Source organism: Panthera leo, chromosome A2 (assembly GCF_018350215.1).
Source record: "Panthera leo isolate Ple1 chromosome A2, P.leo_Ple1_pat1.1, whole genome shotgun sequence".
NCBI classification, from domain to species: domain Eukaryota; kingdom Metazoa; phylum Chordata; class Mammalia; order Carnivora; family Felidae; genus Panthera; species Panthera leo.
In genome coordinates, this window is record NC_056680.1 from 150,931,085 (window position 1) to 150,955,339 (window position 24,255).

The 24,255-nt window shown below is 42.0% G+C and overlaps 1 protein-coding gene and 1 long non-coding RNA gene across 4 annotated transcripts in view; one reads left to right on the plus strand and one right to left on the minus strand.

The window, feature by feature from the left end:
* Positions 1 to 12,618, plus strand: part of LOC122212128 — a 130,297-nt gene extending 117,679 nt beyond the window's left edge. For both annotated transcript variants that reach the window (XR_006199012.1, XR_006199014.1), the window contains exon 4: positions 12,530 to 12,618. This is a non-coding gene — a long non-coding RNA (uncharacterized LOC122212128). The remainder of the gene's footprint in view (positions 1 to 12,529) is intronic.
* PTN (pleiotrophin) overlaps positions 1 to 24,255 on the minus strand; it is a 100,398-nt gene that overhangs the window by 10,300 nt on the left and 65,843 nt on the right. For both annotated transcript variants that reach the window (XM_042925804.1, XM_042925797.1), the window contains exons 2-4: positions 14,493 to 14,608; positions 13,450 to 13,623; positions 10,795 to 10,956 (exon numbers count right to left, since the gene is read on the minus strand). In XM_042925804.1, coding sequence (XP_042781738.1) covers positions 10,795 to 10,956; positions 13,450 to 13,623; positions 14,493 to 14,607 — 451 coding nt within the window. In that variant the 5' untranslated portion in view covers position 14,608. The remainder of the gene's footprint in view (positions 1 to 10,794; positions 10,957 to 13,449; positions 13,624 to 14,492; positions 14,609 to 24,255) is intronic.

Sequence of the window (24,255 nt, forward strand, 5' to 3'; positions counted from 1 at the left end):
CGAGCCAATGAATATGGCAACCTACAGTCAACCGCTCCGGGTCTCGTCCCCTGTGTGCCTGAGAAGTGGGACACTGGGAACATTTTTACCCGCTTTTTGCTCTTTGCATTTCTGATGAACTCTTGTACAAATTTTGTTTACCCCTCTGGGAAAAGCCTTTCCTTTCGCCTTTTCCCTGCCTCCTGTGCTGAGCAACAGCCAGACCGCTTTGATTTCCCTGCGGGTTCCCAGAGGCCTTGCATCCGCGCAAAGCCGGCTGGAGTCACTGAGTGTGGGAAGTGGCCTCACTGATTACCGGACAGCAGTGCCTCAGATCCTTGTGCTGAGACACCAGCGTCACTGTGACTCACAGGGACAAGGAGGCAATCCCGAATCCAGCTCGGGGTCCGGCCTGGGAGGCCGCTGGCTAACGGGCTCCACTGGACTGCTAGGTCTAACTCTAGAGGAAGGGAGCCGCTTTGGAGGACCCCCAGCCTGTGAAATGGAGCACGAAGCCCGTTCTTTGCTTAAGCGCACTTACTACACAGAGACAGGCTTGAGCCAAAAACTACCTGACACGACTCAATCATAAATGACCCCAAACATGCTTCTGGTAATGTTGTAGGGTTCCCGTAGAAACACACTCCAAAATTACTAGTTTCGTTCGGAATATCCCAAGAGATGCCAGAGGGAGCACTCGGATGGGAAGCTCTACTATGACAGAACTCGGCCAAAGGACTGAGTTCAAGTTCAAACCTGACCCCTCACGGGCTGGGGGACCTGCTGCAAATTGCCACCTTAGCGCCCCGTTTGTAAAATGCGAGAACTCTCTGGGGCTGCTGCGGGGATTAAGTGAGAGATGGCACACCAAGAGCTCAGCGCAATGCCCGTCGCCTTATAAATACTTAATAAATAGGAACTAGTTTTAAGTTGCTCAAAAACGTTGATGACGAAAGCCACAACTTAAAACACGAAGCAGAAATTCTGAGTCCAGAAGTTAGAAGGGAGAAATGCAAAAAAAAAAAAAAAAAGCTTCAGGGGCATAAAAAAAAAAGAAGGTCCCTCAACCCAGTAACTAATTTGTGTGAACAGTTCTATTATTCACCCTTCCTTAATACTAATTATTATATAGCTGTTTTGTGTGTGCACAACTAATGAGGCTCTGTGTGCGGAGTTTACCAAGGGAGATGAAACCAGACCCACAGTGTGAAATACACCCTGCAAATATTTATAGTTCCTGGTTCTCCCACCTGTCCCAGCAATAAAGACGAAGATTTCTTCCCTAAGGAAGGGAGTAAACCATCTCCATGACTCCTCTTCCAGGTGTGTGAACTGTGCCTTGACAGTGATTTCTCTACCCTTGAAGGGAGTGAATAAATGATGTGAGCCAGACCAGGACAATGCAGCATTGATTCATTCCTTCAAATCAGCACTATTCACTGAATTCCTCTCATGGACTAGGAACTATGAGACGTAGCCCCTTAAAAGGTGGATGAGATGTGGCTCCTGCCCTCAAGAGGCTCAGCGTCGAGAGAGGCAAAGACTCACTCACTATAGAGGAACGGTGTCTTACCCGAGGAGCCAGTCCTGCAGGCAGGCAACAACCTAATGCTTGGCAAGGGAAGTCTAGCAAATGTTCACACTGATCTCTTTTCTAGTCCTTGAATAAAACAAGCTCTTTTTGGCCCCAGGGACTTTGCACTTGCCCTTGTTTTATGTAGAAACTAGCATGGCTAGCTCCTGCTCTATATTCAAGACCAAGTTCAAAAACTGACCTCTCCAAGAAGCTTTCCCTGGTTTCTCTACCTTACTTAGTCCCCCCGCCAGACCCCAGCTGCTCTACCACTTGGTTCTTTAGTTAAGACCGTTTACTCCAATATGTAGTCATTATTTTAGCTCTGAATTGTTTTTGTCACTATTGCCTACCCTCCACCACCACTGGAACCTAATAATAGGAGAGGAGGAAACTTGATTAATATCACCAGCACCTGACATATGGCCTGCTCCACTGCAGGCTCTTCATAGTTCTTATAAATAAATGAATAAGAGGAAATAATGCCAGAGGACTGTATACTTCTCTCTTTCATAACATCTGTCACTCTCGGCAGTACCTTAGGATTTATCCTTCTGCTTTTCCCACCACACTATGGGTCCACATAGGTCACTAGCTTATCCCTGGTGCTAACTCGAGCGCATAGTACCCACTCAATAAATACTTGCCAAATGAACACGCCAAATTTTACAGAATGAAATGTATGAAGTACAGAAGGAGAGGAGGTTTCAGGTTTCTCAAACCACAGGTGCAGAGAGGTGGATAGGTAAGAATGCATGGGCCACTCAGCCGTCCATCTCCAGGGTGTGGAGTGACTTGGGTGGATATTATGGGCAATGTCTGGAGCAGGGATCAGGCAAGAGGGAAGCCAGATGATGCCTGCACAAGATGTCTTGCGAAAGACCCAGGATCTGAGTCTGTTGCTGATGGAAAGCTATGATAAAAGAGGGATTTTGGGACTGGGTCTGAAATTCATTCCTTCTTAGATAAGGAACCGAGGTACCTGTATGGAGGAGATACAGGAAAAGGGGTTGTTGCGCATAATGCTGGAGGTCTAGAGGCAGGACTGCCTTGTTTTTAAGCCTGGCCCCTCTGCTTATTGGCTGTACAACCTCACGCTAAGCATCTAACGTCTCTGTGCTCAGTTTCCTCATATGTAATATTAGGAATGATGATAGTAACTATTTCACAGAATTTCTGTGATTATTCAATGACACAAGGTATATGCAATGTACTAACATGTATTCAAAACATATCAGTCTCCCCAAAAATATTAATTATAATTACTACTGCTGTTATCACCATAGTTCTTTTGCCCAGAAAGGTAGTGAGGGAAACACCCACCTCAAAATTTCATTTGGAAGGAAGGAAATAAAATCACTGCACATTTATTCAGCATTTTTACATCTTCCTGTCATTAATTGAGGTATTCATTGTAGACTCTCATTTACAGAAGGCAAAACTGTTCTTCTAATAAGAAAGGGGCAGAATTAGACTTTCTCCCTTCGATGACAGTATCATGAATGGGAAATACAGATGTTGATAGACTCTTCCACAGCAGAATAAAGAAGAAATCAAACCTTAAGACCTAACCACATCAGAGTGTTTCCCTCTGATCCAGAAGAACAAAATCCCTGCAAAGTTCCCCAGGCTTCTCTTTCTGGAAAAATGCAAGGGCAGCAACCACGAGCCCTGTCAGGGTCTCAGGAAGAAGGGAGCGGGTCCCAGACTCCCTTTCACCTCTCTTAACATAGCACAGAGTCTCTCAGCCGAGCAAAACTCATCCACAGAGTGTGGGCATGTTCATTGCTAAGGGATGTCGGAGCCCAGAATCCAGAAAGAATTGTTGGGAGTTTCAGTAACAGAAAAGTCTATTTAGCACTGGGGGAGTTGAGAACGCTGGGAATATCCCTTTACTGAGCCCCTTTCAATCGTCTGCCAAGTGCTATGCCCTGCACACAGCTGAGTCTTGCACTTAAACAGTTGCCGTTCTTTTGATCTTTAAAGACAAATTGTCAGACCTAAGAGAGAGCCAGGCAACTGTCCAAAAAAAGAGGAGCGAGATGGCAAAACTTTTAGAAATAGCTAGGAAGGAAAAAAAAGGAACTGGGGTTCTCATGAGCAGGGGAATTTAAGGAGGATCTGGTAACAGCAGAGCACGAACTGGTGGACAGGACAGCAGGAGGACTGACATTGTTCCCTGACCAACCTGTAGCACAGACACCCGCTCATGTGCTCCCACCTCTGCCTGTCCCACAGTACCCTTCTGCCAGGCAAACTTGGAGGCTGACACAAATGTCATCTGGCCTGTCAATATAAAAAAAAAAGGGTTCACAATACCCCCATTTTTTTTTGAGAGACAGAGAATCCCAAGCAGGGCTTGGATCCCAACATTGGGCTCAATCCCACGAACCATGAAATCATGACCCAAATGGACAGACGCTTAGCTGAGTCACCCAGGTACCCCACAATATCCTTTATTCACGTGTCTTGTTTAAATAGGAACAGCTAATAATTTCCATTTCAACAGGTCAAGATTCTAGAATGTTCTAAGATAATCACTAGGCCACATCAGCTGCAGCAGTCCCTAGGAAAATCTCAGCTTGTATGAAAGCCTTCTGCACAAGCCCCTACTCAGCCTCAGCTTAGCCTCTGCACTCCAGTGATAACCACCAGAAGCCTACTCCACTGGGCTGCACCTGCTCACACAGACAGGCCTGCCCATAGGGCCACAGCTCTCTCACAGGTGGCCATCTTCTAATTCTATAGTAAGCCCGTTCTCCAAGGGGACTACTGAGAAACACTGTGATTTAGAGACAGGTTATTTGCCCTCTGAAGGCTTCTCTGCTCTGATCAGGTAAGCAGCACTGTCAGCACAGACTGGCCATGATTCCTACTTTTTTATTACTTGTCCACAGCTCAGTCATCCCCGCAGATTTTGTTCAAACTGAAAAGAGTGTAATGACTCAACAAAAAACACCTCCTGGTGGTTCCGACAAGGAGAGACCCAACTCTCTTTACACCAATAGAGGATACTCTTAGCTACTTCTCCAAGAAATGTCATCAATACGAGTAAGGGTTAGGTTCGGTTTGGTCGCGTACTTCAACACATTCCAACATTCCCGCACACTCCCTGGCCGACTGCTCACTCAATACCAACTCAAGACCCCTTCAGCTCCTCTTCTCACACTTACAGGCAGAGTTTTGAAAGTTAAAGACATATTTCCCAGAGTCCCTTGCAGGAGGATTTTATATGTGGCCCAGTTTCCATCAAGTAGGCACGTTTTGAGTCTTAGAGGTAGCGGTCAGCAACCAGAAAAAAAGGGGCCAAATGTGGGGAGATTGGGTATTTGGGCAAGAAAGGAGCAGACGTAACTAGTTTTGAGGGCACAGGTATGGTGTTTCCAGTGTTCAGTTCTTAGCACGTGTGCTGAACTGTGGGTAATTTTAGCAGCAGGGTTTCTGCTACATCAGTCACGTTTGGCATGATTAGACATTTCTCTTAGTTCTGTTGCCTTCTGCTGTAATATTATTGGATCCAACTCAAATCTTCTGGCCCTTCTGGAAATTCTAGTGAGCTATATAATACCCTTGAATAACCCCCTTTCTGCTTAACTAGCTACAGTAGTGATCTTGCTGCAGCTAAAAACCCTCACAGATACAGGGTTTCTTGAATTAGTAATTGTAATTAATACTCTCAACCTCTTTTCCTAAGAAATTAAAATCTCAAGTGCCCAACACAATTGCTCGCCAATTTATCCCTGGCCGATTCTGACCGCAATTCAGAAGATTCCAGTTATAATCTTTCACTCAGTGACCTCCCCAGAGCAGTCCTGTCCCCATCCCCAAGAAAGCTATACTCTAGTCATGCACCTTTCAATTCTTATGTCTACACAAGAATATCGATATTCTCTCTCCTTCTGGGTATAAAATACAGAAGTGGATGACAAAAACCTCTCCTCGGATTAAGTGGGGCTCCAACACAAGAGAATCTTTTGATAAGAGTTTCTAACTTCATATCTAGTATCACTGAAATTGTCCCAAGGCCAGAGTGTGGAGTTTGTATGATACTGACATAGCAAAAGGAAGAACCACTTCTATCCAATAGACTGGAGTGTGGTGAATTTTAAGGCAATTTTTAACCAAACCAAGTGGGATATTTAGTAATTTCCTAGAGTTCAAGGTACCACTTCTCGATGTTAAGGGCCCTCTCTCCCCAGCAAGTCTTCTAAATTTTTGGCCTTATTAGGAATCAAGTCACAACAATACCCTCCAGTTTCCTCAGTTTAATGCCTGGTAATCACAGCCTTACCAATACCTTTATGTTCCATTCTGAAATTTAAAGAACATGTTTTCCACACTGAAAGTCACGCAGTTTGCATATTAAGCCACTACCATTTTCCAAAACAGAAGAGGACAGAAATCCAACCAACAAGTTTTATGAAACAAACAGATTTTTTAAAAAAGCAGACAGGGGCTCCTGGGTGGCTTAGTCAGTTAAGCGTCTGACTTTGGCTCAGGTCACGATCTCATGGTTCGTGGGTTCAAGCCCTGGCATCGGGCTCTGTGCTGACAGTTCAGAGCCTGGAGCCCCTCCTCTGCTCGTACTCTGTCTCTGTCCCTCAAAAAATAAATAAATGTTTAAAAAACAATGGGGAAAAAAAAAGCAGACAAAAGACCAGAACCCGATGATGTGTTTGATGAGAAAGACAGTGGTGGGAAAAAAGTACTTTCTGGCTATGAGTTCAGTGACCGGGCTACAAAGGAGGAAAATAGAGTCACAAAAGAAGGAAACATGGAGCTGATTCTATTCCTAAACAACAGAGTGGATTTAGAAGAATCACTGAGGTTTTCTGTCCTCACTTATTCTATCAGGGTTACATCAGATGACAGACAAGGTAATGATCCTAGACATTGGGATTTATCTAACGTGACCAAAGTTTCATGAATTTATAATACCCAGGGGAAGCATGGTGCAGTTGAAAAGGCACTGGGTCTTTGGTGTCAGTCTGACTTTAAATTTGAATCACCACTTAGAAGCTGTGAAACGTGAGGCAAGTGGCTTAACCTCTCTGGGCGTGTGCGTTCTCAGATCTAAAGTAGGATAAATACAATGCACTGCCCAGAACAGCTTTGAAGCTGAAATGAGAAGTACCTATCACAGTGCCTGACTCAAAACGAGTGGGTTCGCTATCTCCCTCTTTCCTGTTCATGTCCTGAGCTAAAATAGCAGGAAGCCCTGATGGGTTATTCTTTCCTCAAGAAAGGAAGAACATAATTTATAATTGTATAACTTAATGAAAATATCACGTAAATAACTACTGCAGCTTCCACATTTGTAAGTTTAATGTGTGAAACCTTTTTTTTTTCTTCTAGCATTTATCTGTCATACACGCATTTAATCAGCACCTATTATGTCCTACCCCTTGTTCTAGGCAAAAGGGATACAGTGGAGAACAAAACCGGTCAGGTCCCTGTCCTCCTGAAAGTTATACTCTGGTAGATGTGTACCAGAACAGTTACAGAAATAATGTTCTAGAGAGCCCAGTCATTTCTCTGACATCAGCCGTAACAACATTTTTCTAGATACGTCTCCGGAGGCAAGGGACACAAAAGCAAAAATACACTAGTGGGACGACATCAAAATGAAAAGCTTTTGCACAGTAAAGGAAACAGTCAACAAGACTAAAAGACAACCCACTGAATGGCAGAAGATATTTGTCAATGACATATCCAATAAAGGGTTAGTATCCAAAAAGGAACTTATACAACTCAACACCCAAAAAACAAATAATCCAATTAAAAATGGACAGAACCCATGAACAGACATGTCTCCAAAGAAGACATACAAATGGCCAACAGACACATGAAAAATGCTCAACACCACTCATCTTCGGGGAAGTGCAAATCAAAACCACAATGAGTCCTCATCACCTCACACCTGTCAGAATGGCTAAAATCAAAAACACAAGAAATAACAAGTGTTGGTGAGGACGTGAAGAAGGAACCCTTTTGCACTCTTGGTGGGAATGCAAACTGGTGCAGCCACTGTGGAAAACAATATGGAGATTCCTCAAAAACTTACAAATACAATTACCCTTTGATCCAGTAATTACACTACTAGGTATTTACCCAGAGTACAAAAACACTGGTTTAAAGGGATATACGCACCCCTACGTGTATATAGTAGCATTATCTACAATAGCCAAGATATGGAAGCAAACCAATGTCCATCGATTGATGAGTAGATAAAAAAAAAAAAGAGGTGGTGAATATACACAGGGGATTATTTTTCTGCCATAAAAAAAGAATGGAATCTTGCTATTTGCAAGATGGAGCCAGAGAGCATTATGCTAAGCAAAAGAAGTCAGAGAAAAGACAAATGCCATATGATTTCACTTATATGTGGACTTTAAGAAAGAAAACAAGCAAAGAAACAAAAGAGACAAACCAAAAACCACTCTGAAATGTACCAGAGAGGAAGGTGAGGGTGAGGGTGGGGGGGTGTGGGGAAGGTGACACAGGCGATGGGGATTAAGGAGTGCGATTACATGAGCATTGGGTAATGTATGGAAGTGTTGAATCACTGTACGGTACACCCGAAACTAACAGAACATGGTATATTAACTGAACTGGAATCAAAATTATAGGAAGAAGAAATCATGCTCTAGCACGTGTATTCTTCCATTTGCGAGTCACCTTTGCACATCAGTGTTGGGCTTTACATAGTACTGTGAAATATATAACTCACTCAGGCTAATCCCATTTTCAATTAATCATATAGCTTAATTTTTGATAGGTCAACAAATTAAATGTTTACCAACTTGAAATATTTTCACCGCCAGTTTTCAAAGTGAAAGCCTGAGCCAAACTTTTAACCTTGATTAGGTATCACTAGATGAGAAAATGTAAAAATGTAAAAGGTCAACTATCCACCAGCCAAAAGAAGTCCTCACTTAGTGAATTACCAAATGTCCTGAAGGGTCTTTGTGAATCATGTCCCCACTTTGTCCGATTTATTCCAAACTTTTCAACATTTTCCATATCTACCCAGCACCGCCCCCCACCACCTACCACCTAATCCTTCTCTCATTTTTTCTTCCCCTATTTATTAAACTCAAGTTTCTCTCACCCAGAGGAAAAAACAAAAACAGATTGTGTACATGCCTATGTGTGGTCTCTATGAACTTCATATTAGCGCAGTATTTCTACATTGCGGCTGATAATGAAATCTTTTTAGGAGCATCTTAATTTTCAAAGGTAGTGATGCTGATCTGGTTGGTCTGGGTTATGCCTGGGCACTGGGATTTTTATAAGTTCTCAGAGAAAATTCTAATGCTCAGGCCAGATGGAGAACCACTGTGGTGTAGTATGGAGACTTCTTTAATTCCTTTTCCTTCCCACTCTCTACTTATGCTGAGTATTTGGGTTCTCTGGCTTTTTTTTTTAATGCTTACTTATTTTTGAGACAGAGAGAGGGAGAGAGCATGTACAGGGGAGGGCAGAAAGAGAGAGAGGGAGACAGAGAATCTGAAGCAGGCTCCAGACTCTGAGCTGTCAGCACAGAGCCTGACATGGGGCTCCAACTCATGAAGTGTGAGATCATGACCTGAGCGGAAGTTGGACACTTAAGCGCCTGAGCCACCTAGGCGCCCCTCTCTGACTGGCTTACAAATAAATTAATTTGAAAACTGTATCTCTGAGTTCTTCTGGTTTTGGAAATGTCTCACTGGATAGATATGGCCACCAATTTTCATCAGATCTGTGTAGTTGTCTCCAGACAAGCAACACTTACAAAGTTGGCACCCACACTCGGACACTGACTCCAGCCCCACATCATGCCTTTCACCACGACCAGCAGATTCCCATGATCTGGAAAGGGGGCATCCTGAATCCTAGATTCCAGCCACCCCGCAGTTGTGGGTAACCATGTCCATGGACAACTCCATCAGAGACCAAAGGCCTATAACATGAGTCCTTTCTGCCTATTAGCAGCTAGCTAGTCAATCCTGACTTCCGGAGGCATTTTTTCTTCTATTTTCATTTATGAGGGTTTCGTGTTCATTTTTCTGAGTGTCTCCTTGCATTTAATCTGACCAGTGTGTATCTGCAGGTCCATTTAGAGCTCAAATGTGGGCAGAGGCCAAGGAGACAGTTGAGAGTTCCCTGAGACATGCTGTGTTTATTTGTGAAGGCTGCCATGCCTCGTACCACCGAGTGGGTGGCTTCAACAAGAGAATTTTCTCAGAGTTCTACAGGCCAGAGGTTGGAGATCGACTGTCAGCAGTGTTCATTTATTCTGAGACGTGTCTCGTTGGCTCGTAGATGGCCATCTCTTCCCTATGTCTTTGTATGGTTTTCCCTCTGTATGTGTCTGTGTCCTAATCTCCTTTTTCTGTATGCCAGATTGGGCTGGGGCCCACTCATACATCTCCATTTAACTTTACCTCTTTAAAGGCCTGGTCTCCTAACACAGTCACATTCTGGGGTACTGAGGGTTAGAACGTGAACATTTGAATTGACGAGGGAGGGGCATAGCTCAGCCCATAGTGAAATGAGAGTTTAACACCTCCTTGTCCCCCCTCAGCTGGGATTCCATTTGTACGAAACCACGCCTGGGATATTTGTTTTGGTTTACCTTCCCCGGCATGGGAGCAGAGTGTAACTTTCTGGGAGCAAACAGGAAGACGGTTCTACATAATTTAAAAATTCCATGATAAATGTAAGGTGGTAAACATCCAACTAAAAAAAATATAAAGGCTCTGAACGAAGGATAAGAAATATGGGACCTATCAACTTATGCAGCAGAGAAAGGAAAAATGTAAAATAAAGTAGCTGACTTCATGAAAACTCTGTATGTTGCATAATCTAGGAGAGATCTGATTTTAAATTTTCTGCTTCATGATCTTCATAAATGTGTTCATACTTGTCAGGAGGCAGCCCCAGTTTAGGGCTTGGAATATATAGTCACCATATGACAACTGTCTTAATTGGCCCATTCTGCTAAGTTGTTGATTTGTGCTGGGAGCCTGTTCCCATCCCAGCCCCCACTCCCCTTCTGTGCAAAGGACTCCAATTTGAACTCAGCTGCCTCCTGAAAAGCACTGGCGTGACGCTCCAAATACAGCGTGTTTTCAATCTCTCTACGAAGGTAATTCGCCTAAGATCCCCCTTTCGAAAATCGGAGTTACCACATCTGAGGATCCTGCCGGAGTCTATCAGTGTGTGCCTATGACAAGTAGGGCATGACGACAGGGACCTACCTTGAGGTTTGGGCTTAGTCAGCTTGCCACAGGGCTTGGAGATAGTGACTGTCTTCTGGCAGTCGGCATTGTGGAGGGCTCGCTTCAGACTTCCGGTCCTGGTCTTCAAGGCGGTATTCAGGTCACATTCTCCCCAGGCCTGGAACTGGTATTTGCACTCCGCTAAAGGCAGGGTAGGACCAAACAGAAATCTTTGAGCTCCTCTAGGAGTGCCAGAGAAGTAGGCACACTTTTGTTTTTCACTTTCTGCAGTGAGAGGATTATAGATTCACATGCAGTTGTAAGAAGTAATATAGAAAGATCCCTAGATCCTTCAGCCAATTTCCCTCAATTGTGATGATCTTACATAACCAGAGCCCGCTGGCGCAACCAGGAAATGAACAGGGATACATTCCACAAAAGTTATTCAGGCCCTGCCAATTTCACGCGCACTCATTTGTGTATATGCATGTGTGCACACATTTAGTTCCCTGCGACTTGGCCACATGTGCAGATATGAGTGAATATCAATACCATTAACATACAAAAGATCTCCAACACAGGAGTCCTTCGGGTGAAACCTTTCCTAGCCTTAGCCTAGGCATCTTCCTCCCTTCTCGATCTCCTTAACCCCTGGCAATCACTCATCCATTCTCCATCTCTATAATTTTGTCATGTTAAGAACGTTACGTAGGGGCGCCTGGGTGGCTCAGTTGGTTGAGCGTCCGACTTGATTTCGGCTCAGGTCATGTTCCCAGGGTTGTAGGATCGAGCCTCCTGTCAGACTCTGCACTGAGCATGGAGCCCGCTTAAAATTTCCTCTCTCCCCCTCCTCCCCTCTGCCCTGCCTCTCACTCTAAACAAACAAACAAACAAACAAACAAACACACACATGTTATGTAAATAGAATCATACAGTAGGTAACCTTTTGAGATTGGCTTTTTTCACGCAGCATAATTTCCTGGGTGTCCATCCAAGTTGTGTGTTTCAACAGTGAGTTTCTCTTTATTGCCGGGTAGTATCCCATGGTGGGATGGGAATGTATTATGGTTTCAGCACTCACCCATTGAAGGAAATCTGGGTTGTTTCCAGGTTTTAGCTGTCATAAATAAAGCTGCTCTTTACTATCCATGTACAGAGTTTTATAGCAATGGAAGTTTTCATTCTTCTAGGGTAAATGGCCAAAAGTGAAGCCTGCATTATATGGTAAACAGATGTTTGGTCTTACAACAAGACTGCCATCCTCTTTTTTTTTTTTTTTTAATGTGGCTATACCGCTTTACATTTCCATCGGCAAAGTATGAGTGATCTAGTTTCCCTACATCCTCTCTAGCCTTTGGTGTTATTTGTAATTTTAGTTGTTCTGATGGATGCGTAGTATACAGTGACATCTCACTGGTTTTCACTTCCTTTTCCCTAACAGGGAAAAGAAGTTCAACACTTTTTTCAGTTGTTTATTTGCCACCTGTATTTTGCCTATGGTAAAATGTTTGTCCCTATCTTTTACCCACCTTCTAATTGGATTCTTAGTTTTGAGAGTTCTTTATAAAGTCTAGGTATACGTTCTTTAAGACATACTTTTGAAAACTTTCCGTAGGGTCTTTAGGGGACCCATGTATATGTAAGACCAAATGTATCTGAATTTCACAGTGCCCTTATAGAAGTTACCACCATTCATAAAAAGTACCCCAAAGGTTATAGAGAAAGAAAAAAAATACAGCGAGTATACCCATTGTCCTTCTTCACTGACTTACAGGTCAGAATACATTTCCGCAAACAGTAAGAACGATTGGGGCATTGTGAACTACCATGGCCAAGAGAGACAGAAAGTCTGGAATGTGGAAGAAACAGGTAATCTGGATGTTCAATAGTGGGTTTAAAAGTTGGAAGTGTTGGGGTGCCTGGGTGGCTCAGTCAGTTGAGCGTCCGACTCTTGATTTTGGCTCAGGTCACGATCTCAGGGTCGTGGGATTGAGCCCTGCTTTAGCACCGTGCTGAGCTTGGGGCCTGCTTAAGTGTCTCTCTCTCTCTGTCCTCTCTCCTCTCTCCCTCCTGCCCCTCTCCCCTGCTCATGATCTCTAAAACAAACAAACAAACAAAAAAGGTTGGAAGTATTGAAGGACTCCTTCCCAAATAGGCAGATGAGGCCAGCAGGAGCATGGCAATAGTCAATGAGAGAAAAGTCTGTGAAAAGTGGCTATAAACAGTCTTGCTGGAATTGAGAAGTCAGTCTATTAATCACTGTGGATGGTGGAGAAAGATGGAAACGGAGAGGAGGCCTGAAAGTCACAGAAAGCGGTCTGGAGAAGGAGGAGAATAAACAAGAGAAGTGAGAAGGAAGGAAAAAAGAATGAGAAATCAAAGAAGAGGAAAGAAGAGAGATCGATGCACCCTTAGGAGGGGTCAAGGGTATATAGTTTACGTCCTGACTGGTACAGCAGTGGTTCTTGATCTGGGACTGTTTGACCCCAAGGGTCATCTGGCAATACCTGAGACATTTTTAGTTGTCACAGGTGATGGAGGTGGGGAGTGCTATTCGAAATAAATAAATAAATAAATAAATAGCAGTCAACCTCAAAAAAAAAAAAAAAACCCAAAAAATATCTGAGGGAAAAAATGCAAGCATTATCGCAGAGCATACGATTTAACCAACAGGACAACAGGAGCGGGACTTACCTCCAAATTGCTTTTTCCAGTTGCAGGGGATCTTACATCTCTGGGTCTTCATGGTTTGCTTACACTCAGCTCCAGTCCGGGTGCCCTCTCGGGTGCCCAGCCCACAGTCCCCGCTGGTGGGCACACACACACTCCACTGCCATTCTCCACAGTCAGACTTCTTCACTTTTTTTTCTGGAAGGAAGAAAGGAAGGAAGAACAGTCAACACCTGGAAAACCCTGATTCCTCTAACAAAGCTCATTCCAGGGCGTGAGGTTGTGAGGTCTGTGCTTTCTACCTCCTTCTTCGCTGTCCAGTAAATACTGGCAACTTGATACATCTTAGCCAGATGATTGGCTCAACGAATGATCCAGAGAAGGGACAAGGAAAACTGAAGGAGACAGAACGTTAACTGAACTCTTACCATGTGCTAGGGACTGTACAAGTGATTTAATGACAGCTCCTTTTAGAAGCAAACACTTCTGTAAAGGATGGTCAAAAACAGTGAAACGAAAAAATCAAGAAACATTCTGTTAGAAGTAATGGCTGTCAGATTAGCCATTTGTAAGGCTAGTCAATGACTTGTAAGGCAAGTCAATGTTCCTTTCTCTGTCGTAGAGATGGAATAATGTAAGATGAATGAGGTGGATCACAGACCTAAACAGACTCCCAGCCCTACAGCCTGCTATTTTTGACACTGGAAGTGACATAGAAAAGGTGCTATACTGCTCTGAGCTTCAGTTTCCCCCTTTATTAAGATAACATACAACAAAAATTCCTTGCAGGACTCTCTTTGAGGGAGAGAGACAACACAAATAAAACACCTACTTGCTGGTCAGTGTTCCGTACAGAGTAGCTACTAATATGATCATTATGTTAATAATCATCATCTATATTTTAGGACTGGTGGAGGGGAGATCGATGGGGGTGGGGGTGTCCCTTAGATTCTTCTAAATACTTGGAAAGAAGGAAGGGAGGGAGGGAGGGAGGACAAAAACCAGGAAGTTGGATCAGATGGATGTTAATCCATAAACAGTCTTGCCTTCATAACCCTACTGCTTACCTGGTTTCTCTTTCTTCCCCGCTTCAGCCGTGTCCACGGCTGCCAGAATGAAAATGAATGCCAGGAAGACAGCTGCAAATTTTCGACGCTGCTGCAGGTACTGTTGGGACTGCATTCTAGGAATAAACAGAGACACAGAAGAAGGTGGTGTCAACCTAAGGCAGAGAGAAAGGCTTGTGGAACTCCTTACTGCAGGGCTCCATTTTCCATTTCTAGGATGTTAGATTTTAGGGAGATTTGCATCATTGCTCTTGGGCAAAATTCTATCTTTTCCCTCCGTCAGTCAACGCAGTGTTCTTCTACAATTAGTCAGGTATCCACTGATAAAAATAACAACACTTCTCCACGTAAGAACTTCACACTCAATCATTTGCTAAGTACGACTCGAGAATTACGGAAGCCAAAGAATTTTCATGGCATGTTTTTGACTAGACTCTCGCAATGAATCTCGCTGATGGTGACACATGGTAATGCCAGTAACTATAGTCTTCTTCATAACTACGCAGGATTCCTAGAAACAACCATGGTGTTGTAGTCCACATGGGTAATCTGAATGGACACAACGGATTATCTGTGCCAGTATATGGTTTGCCTTTATCTTTAGATGGGTATGTGTCATAATGAGCAATATCTTATTTTTTAGTTTCCCATGATTATTTCATCATCGCTGTTCCATTATTCATTGGTCTACCGAAGAGTGCAGCACAAGACAGAGGTAGAGCCAGCATACTTTGGTTCATTTCAAACACACTTACAAGCTCACATAAAATCGAAAAGTCATCTAAATTCTAGGATTTAATGAAGGGATTACACTGGTTGTAATTTGAAATTCTCCACATTTGGTATGAATCAAAAATCTCAGAACAACATTAGAAAGGCTCCCCTGGAACTTGAAGTCACTTGTGACAGCCAATTGTCAACATGGTCACCCGTGGTTATTAGCTCTGAGCATTTTGTTTTTCTAGAAGAGTGATTTTTACATTTCTTTGAGTGTGAACAATAAAACCTACACACACACACACACACACAGAATTGAGATCGTTCTGTTCTGCAATTTCTCATTCAAAATCATCTGTGAGATGATATCCTTGTCAGTGAATCTGTCTCCCTTTCTGTGATATTGGAATGCTACCCTTTATTAGTATTTCTTTTTCAATTGATGACTTGGGACTCTATCATATGAATGAAGCGTATTTCATTTACCAATTAAAATGAACAGTTTGATCATTTGGTCCTTTCACTGACTCTTAACTCCTAATTAGCTACTCGCCATCCTCATCACTTACTAAAATCTAATCCTAGATGCTTTGTTCATCCTCCTAATGCTAAATTTTTATAACTATACCTCACTGCTGGTCACTCAGAAACGTTCCTATTGATTCTGAGACTTTTCCTGTGCCTTCCGTTGGGCACGAATGACTTGAAGAGCCAGTCTAGACTTAGTGGCTGGCAAGGCTTCCTGGAGTTGACTGCCCTGTGCATCCATGATGCTATACATTATCATATATTTGAATATCACGTAAAGTTGTTAGGTGCAAAGTGAATCAAAGTGGAGGTCTTCTGTTGTTTTCTCCAAAGGCTGTGCGAGAACCTGCTCACAGTGACTTCGCCACTTTGGACGCAGAGAGATTTCATTGGAGTTTTCTTAGAGGGTAAATTAACTTTTACCTTCAGAACTTTTGATGTACTTCTTTCCAATTTGCCTTTATGTTCAACGATAATCTACAGATACCTGAAGCATTTAGACTGTGAATTAGAGTCATGCGAAAATTCAGAAATTCCCACTGAGAAAGCACAGTTCATGAGTGAGCTTTCTGGCCACACAATGGGCTGATCGTTGTATAGCCTTGTAATACATACAGCAGGAGGAGAGGACAGGAGACTTAGGAACCCCCTGAAGAACCATGGCCAGCTGGCAGAAATAGAAAGGATGCTTCCTTCCATGACTAACACAGGCAGACAGTTATTAATAGAAAGGTGCTGATACTGGCTAATTGTAACCTTGGCATTCCTAGTTTTACATTGCTAAGTTCTTACTTTTATATTTATTTTCAAAAAGCTTTCTCTTCAGCAGGTTAAATCACTTAATTTCAAGGGCAAAAGTCCCACACAGACAGACCAGAATTTCCTAACTGTAAGATTGTTTTGAGTCACCAGGGGTCTTAGTTGGCTCACCCGTTGTATGGGCTGAGAGGAAGGAAGGAGAGTTAGGAACCGGATGAGAGCTGCAGACTTAAAACGGAAATGTACCCTCTCTGCTTCTGATATTAATTCAGGACAATTCAGAATCTTAAGAAAGGGGTAAATGGCGAATCTCAGCTTTCTTAGGTGCACGAAGGAAAAATGCACACAAGTCCATGTGTACAGGAAATGACCTGTGTACAGGAAATGTGATCAGCACTAGGTTTGAGTTGGAAAATATCTTTCTTCTTCTCACTTCCCCTCCTCCTCCTGTTTTGCTTACTATGCTGCCTGAGCCTATATTTTGATAGCTTAAGTTTTTTCTGGCCAGAGAAAATGAGTAAAGATTATTTAAGAGAGTAAGGGGGTTTAGGAAAGGATTAAAGTGATCCCCAAATTCAAGTGTTCCCAAACAATACCCAATTAGCATGCTGCCGCCTGCTGCTGTAGTCAGTACTTGAGTAATTAGTACATGTATGGCTAACAGTTCCCCTGCTTGTGGTATTTGCACGGCTGATGATTTGTCCTTAGCATCAAGTAAAGGCAAAAGTTCTGCCTGTATATGTTTAACCCCGTCTGCTCTCCAGCAAGGTGCTAGCTGGGCAGAGGCAAGGGCATTGATCATAGCTTTTTTTTTTTTTTTTTTTTTTTTTTTTTTTTTGCTCTGGGGGAAATAAAACAATGGAAGGCGGCAGCTTGCTAAATCAGCCGTTCTTTTGAATCTTTTCCTTATTTTCACCTTCTCTTACTGCCATCTTTCGTTGGACTTACCCGGACAGATTTAATTTCATAGGGTTTAACGGTAAAGTGAAAGACTGCCATAGAGGGATGGTGATGTCTGGAAATTATTGTTGAGTTAATCTCAATCACTAATACATCTAAAGCTCAGAGATGAAAGGAAATGAAAGTTAAAGAAACCAACTCAAAGGAAAGGTGTTAGTTTATTAAATCCTCAGCTCTTCCCTAGAGAAAGAGCTGATGAGAATGAAAAAGAGGGCTCCTCCTCCATTAGCATTTTAATAGGATCTAGAACTTTAAAAGGCTATCGATGTCTGGTGTAAACACAAGACAAGGATGCTGGCATCTGCCCCTTAGTGACCTGGTTGGAAGGACCAACGTGGGACCTGGAGACAGAAGCTCTGGCTCACACTTCAGCTCCACCACCTAATTTTGGGAATGTTCTCGGGCAAATCCCAACCACTGGAACAACACAGCAACTACTTGAGAGGCTTGCCATGAAAATGCAAGATGTAGACCTAGAGCTAACCCCACAACATTAAGAAATGGCTTATTAGTTGCTCAGTAAAGTTAATTCACCCCTACACTCTTACTACTTACTACAAGGAAATACTTCTAACTTTTTCAACTGAGGGATATGGACATATAGCATTATATTAGTTTTAGATGTATAACATACTGATTCCCTATTTGTATACATTGCAAAACAGTATTTCTTTTTATTGAGAAATAACAGGTATCACACTTTATCTAATATTATTCAAAAGCAAAAGACCAAAAAAAAAAAAAACAAAAACAAAAACAAAAACAAAGAGACTGATACGATTTGATTAATGTCAACTAAAGACTTGTTCAGCATTATCAGGGCACAAATTCATTCTGCCTTTGGACTTCTTAGGTTAAAATACATTCAAAGACATTTATGCCCCGTAAAATATTTTTTTTTGAAGTTTGTGGAAGTCCAGAGGTTCCATGTTGAGAATTAAGGAACATGTCAATGAAATTTAATGTGTATGAAATGGGGGGGGGGGGGGATCTCACTTTGTAACTATACTTTATATGCCCTTTGTGCAGAGGAATCATTCCAACCCCCTCTTTTTGTTTCAAACACCTAGGCTAGGGCCCCAACCCACAGGAGCCACACTGTAAACAGTTTGCTGGTGAAAAATATCACCAAAACATGGCATCCAACAGAGGAATTAATATTCATGCTAAACAGATTTCTCAGTCCTCTGTCAAAGCCAGGGGATCTGAGATTTACTGAAGAAATCGGGCTGGAGACAACAGCCAGAATCTAGAGCAGCGTCATACGTACGAGAGTAATCAGTGGATGATTTGTAATGCTTCTGCAGCACATATTATGTATCACTCGACCTTTCTAGACGCTTTGTGATCTATTTGCCTAAGCTCCTGTGACATGGTAATTTTTTGACCTTTTTATTGTAAAATAAAACAGAAGATACAGACAACTACACACAGTATACAACTTAGTGAATTATAAGATAAATTAATTTTCCACTCATACCCAAAGGCTTTCTACCATGTTCCCCGTCCCCACGACGGCTCCGTACCAATGCTAACATACAGTCATTCCGTCTTTGCATTTCTTGAGGGTTTTATTCAAGCGAGCTTCCTTAGGCACGTCTACTTTTAAAAACTGATGTCTTTTAAATTGCTTTCATTATATAGGATTCTCCTCCAGCCCCTGTTTCCTTTTCTTGCTTTTCACTTTTTACAAGAACCGGGCATTTCAACCTTGTCCATAGGTTGTAGTTTTGGCATCTATCAAGCCGCCCGATCTGTCTTGATGTGAGGATTCAGATGGATTCTAAAAGTATGCCTCCTTCCTCTCCCCATTAGCACAGTATTTCATTAAACATTTTGGGACACCTACCTTACGCCAGCCACTGTGCTGAATTCTCAGTATATAACAACGACCAGTGAGAAGCTGTTGCTCGTTCTCACGAAGCCTGCGCTCCAAGAAGGTTTACGCTGTCAAACAGCCAATTATAGTTCAATATGTTCTGACAAGAACTACAAAATGTTGAGCGAGGTGCCTGGGTGGCTCACTTGAGCACCTGGCTCTTGATTTCGGCTCAGGTCATCATCTCATCATCTGTGAGATCAAGCCCCGCGGCAGGCTCTGCAGCACCAAGCCTCCTGGGATTCTCTCTCCCTCTCTCTCTGCCATGTGTGCGCTCTTTCTCTTTCTCAAAATAAATAAATAAACATTAGAAAAAAAAAAAGAATAACAATACGTCACGAAGTATAAGGGAAAGACAACTATTTTGCATTTCTCTTTCTTGGGTATAAACTAAAGACAGGGATTCAGTTAAGGCCAAAGACTTAATTTCCCATAAGTTCCCTAAAATCAAACAAAACCACTTACGGTCAGGAATTCTGCTAAGGAGCATTAACTATTAATCGTGGACCTGATGATCTGAATATAAAATTCAATGTCTATCTTATTTATCAGAAGGGATTTTAATTTAGTTTCAGGGAGATTGGTTAGTTCATATTAGGAAGATATTCACTTAGATAACAAACATTTATTGTACTATATGCAAGGACCTGTTTTAAGTACTTTATAAATATTGACTAATGTTAATATTAATATTTGAAATGTCACAAATGGTGTATTAACATACTCAATTATTCACAAACTGTGTATATAAGAGTTGCATCCTTTGTAGCATGAAGTGTTCCATGTGGTGTGGGGGGGGGGGGGCGGGGACAAGAAGTTAACATGAACTACAGTGCTGACCACGTGGTGCTTACATTTAGCGGGCAAAGTCACAGAATAACAAATAAACAGCTAAGTAAATAAATTCATAAATAAGATAATTTCTGACACAGTCAATTTTATGAACAAAGTGAAAAGGTGACGGGACAAAGAGTAAGTTGAAGAGGCAGGGTGGTTACAGATGGCTTCTTCCGTATGACTGAAAAAGAACCAGAGGAATATTGTATCTCTTATTGATAAATATTTTGCCTCATGGCCCCCTCCATAGCACTTTGACTATGCCTCTTGTCTTCTGACATGGAATTGTCTTCTTTTCACCTCCAAACTTTTATAATTCTTCTGGAATTCAATAATTAGCCATCCACTCCTCCCAGTCGACCTCGTTCCCTCCACTCTGCTACAATCTCTGGATCCGCATAAGGTCTGACCAACAACCAACAGTTTCTCCCTCCTATTGACTTGCTAGTCATCAGCCCAGTCAAACCTGAAATCTTACAGTCTTATAATCTGTGTTAATATCTAGTCTCATAATTAAAAAATAAAACCAAATCATAGGGTTTTTTTTAATTTTTAAAGATTTATTTATTTATTCTTGAGAGAGACAGGGCATCAGCAGGGGAGAGGGAGAGAAAGAGAGACAGAATGTGAAGCAGGCTCCAGGCTCTGAGCTGTCATCACAGAGCCCCACATGGGGCTTGAACTCACGAACCACGAGACCCTGAGCTGAGCCGAAGTTGGATGCTTAACCGACTGAGCCAACCAGGTGCCCCCCAAATCATAGCTTTAAGGAATATTTACATTTCCCAAGAAAAATAATGACCACTGATTATTTAATTTAAACATGATATCCCATAGTGTTCTTTGCTCATGTGTTCTGACTTGGTAATATAGTAGGAAACCCATTTTGACTAAAACCATGTAGCCCTTTCACCTCTGACTCCTATTAATGTTTACAAGGATGTGTAGGCTTCTTGAAAATGGCTTTCTAGGGGCGCCTGGGTGGCTCAATCAGTTAAACGTCCGACTTCAGCTCAGGTCATGATCTCGCGGTCCGTGAGTTAGAGCCCCGCGTCGGGCTCTGTGCTGACAGCTCAGAGCCTGGAGCCTGCTACGGATTCTGTGTCTTCCTCTCTCTCTGACCCTCCCCCGTTCATGCTCTGTCTCTCTCTGTCTCAAAAATAAACATTAAAAAAAAAAAGAAAATGGCTTTCTACTTCAAATTCAAATCTACATACACAAAAACATTCAGAAATGAGAACGGAAAAAAGAAATCAACTGAAGCAAGTATTCAATGGAAACCAGTTTGGGTACGCTTTACAATATGATAGTGATGTGAAGGTGTGTTTATTCAATTATTTTGTGGAGCCACATGAGTTCAAAAGGGACTCGGGTTGGTTGTGTTATTCCTTTACTGCTTTCATTTGTTACAATCAAATGAAATGTTACAAGCTGGGAGATCGACTTTTAGAATTTTAAAATGCTCTAGTTTCCTCTTAATTTTTTTTGTATCTGTTGCAACTTGACATAAAGGAACAAGTAAGAGTTTTACAGTAGGTCAGACCTGAGGCTGAATCCCAACTTGGGCTAGGTAATGAAGCAATACATTTAATTTCTCTGGAACTTATTTTCTTTAGCTGCAGACATGGATATAAAGTCTGTCCCACCATGTTTGAGATTAGTGATTATGCGTGAAAAGTGCCACGTGTCTTTAGCCAGGAACAAGTACTTATAACTCTCTGAACTCAGGAACATTGTGTTCCAATCAACTGATCTTTTGCTCATGCTATCCCATTGCAAATGGAAGTTCTTCCCCAAATCTCTCTACCTGGCAAACTCTTATCACCTCCCAAGGTTTAGCATAAGGGATTTCACCTTCAATGAAGACTTTGTTGAGGCAACATTATCTTCTTTATTGTTGGAGTTTCCTGTGCTACATCCATTCGGTAGACTCTACTCATTTGCACCCCCTGAATATAGCGGCATATTACCGACTCTATAAACTGTAGCACATAAAACTGAAAAAATAACATGTGCCCACTACACCATTATATTTAGTAACCAATCATTTTTAAGGCCTTTGATTTCTCTTCTTTTGTTACCATTACTAGCCACCGACTCTCTCTTATAGTTCTTTCTTAAAAAAACAAAACAAAGTAAAAACATACATTATAATTGTAACACACAGAGCCAAGTAGAGAATAAAAAACTGTCCTGAAAGGCAGACACTAAGAGTCAACAGGGGTTCCTAAGGTTCCTAACTAGCTAGTTGACTGGCTCCCAAACACCAGCCAGGAAGTAAATTCTCATCTTCAGAAAGCTGCCAACAATACAAGCCATGAGCCTTTTGAGGTCCTATTAGAAACCACAATGAGATACCACCTCACACCTGCCAGAATGGCTAAAATTAACAACTTGGGAAACAACAGATATTGGCAAGGATGAGGAGAGAAGGGAACCCTCTTGTACTGTTGGTGGGAATGCAAACTGGTGCAGCCACTGTGGAAAACAGTATGGAGGTTCCTCAAAAAAATTACAAATAGAACCACCCTATGACCCAGCAACTGAACTACTGGGTATTTACCCAAAGGATATAAAATGCTGACTTGAAGGGTCACATGCACCCCAGTGTTTATAGCAGTGCCTATCGACAATAGCCAAATTACGGAAAGAACCCAAATGTCCGCCAAATGATGAATGGATAAAGAAGATGTGTTGTGTATATATATACACGTATATATATATACATATATATACGTGTATATATATATATATATACACGTATATATATATATGTGTGTGTGTGTGTATACATATACAATGGAGTACTACTGGGTGATGAAAAAGAATGAAATCTTGCCTTTTGCAACATCATGGATGGAACTAGAGGGTATTATGCTAACTGAAATAAGTCAGTCAGAGAAAGATACATGATTTCACTCATATGTGGAATTGGAGAAACACAACAGATGAACTTAGGGGAAGGGAAGGAAAAATAAGGTAAAAACAGGGAGACAAACCATAAGAAACTCTTAAATACAGAAAACTGAGGGTTGATGGGGGTGGGGAAAGTGGGTGATGGGCATTAAGGAGGGCCCTTGTTGGGATTGAGCCCTGGGTGTTACATGTAAGTGATGAATCACTAAATTCTACGTCTGAAACCAATACTACACTGTATGCTAACTTGAATTCAGTTTTTGAAAAAATCATATTGAAGACTGGAAGTGGGAAAGCAGACAGAAACGGAAAGTCATCCCCGGGGGGACGTGCTGAGCGCTGGGTGTTATGTAGATGCAAGGGTAACTAAAATACATTTTAATTCAGGTATTTTTTTTAAAGAGCTAAAGACCCTTGATTTTGGAGTTCATTATTTTTAATTTAAGTCAGCTTGCTCCGCCTTGCTCACGAAATGCTGAGTATTTAGAGAGGTAGTTTTCTTCTAAGGTTACAAACGGTCAGTTCGACAAATATGCCACTGTAATTTTATCTTTCCACATTATGCATTTACTTAATCATGGTCATTTCTTCTATCTTCTACATTTGCGAGCTATTTGTTTCTATGGGGAATTTAGTAGTTTTAATTTTATTTTTCCTTACTTATAGGTTCCTTTTCCTTATTTTCACTAACTCTTCCAAAATCATCCTATTGATTTATTCTCGAATGGTTTGATCACGGCCTCAGATTCCTAAAGTCTCACATAAATAGGCATTATGCTTATAATGAAATCTGTTACCAAATCAGCCCTTCATTTTGGCCATGTTAAGCTGCCTTATTTAAACACTAAGCCTTGTAAAGATTGTGTCCCAAGCACGTGCAGGCATAACCTCAGGTATACTCTGTTCACGGCACAGAAATAAATTCAACAGCATCCCACCTTTGATTTTAACTAAGTGCCTATCAGTTAGGTTGATAAAGTAGGGCATTCATTTAATTTTGTATAACTCAATGCCTCAAATATAGGGAAACGTCAGGCCCAAATATTTTTATGGCATGGTGGCACCTACTGGAGAAGTGTGATATTTAAGGACATTTTCCTTAGACATCTATTCACCAATTTGTAAAGCACCTGCTAAGGGCCAGGTCTCTGCTGGGCACGGGAAAAC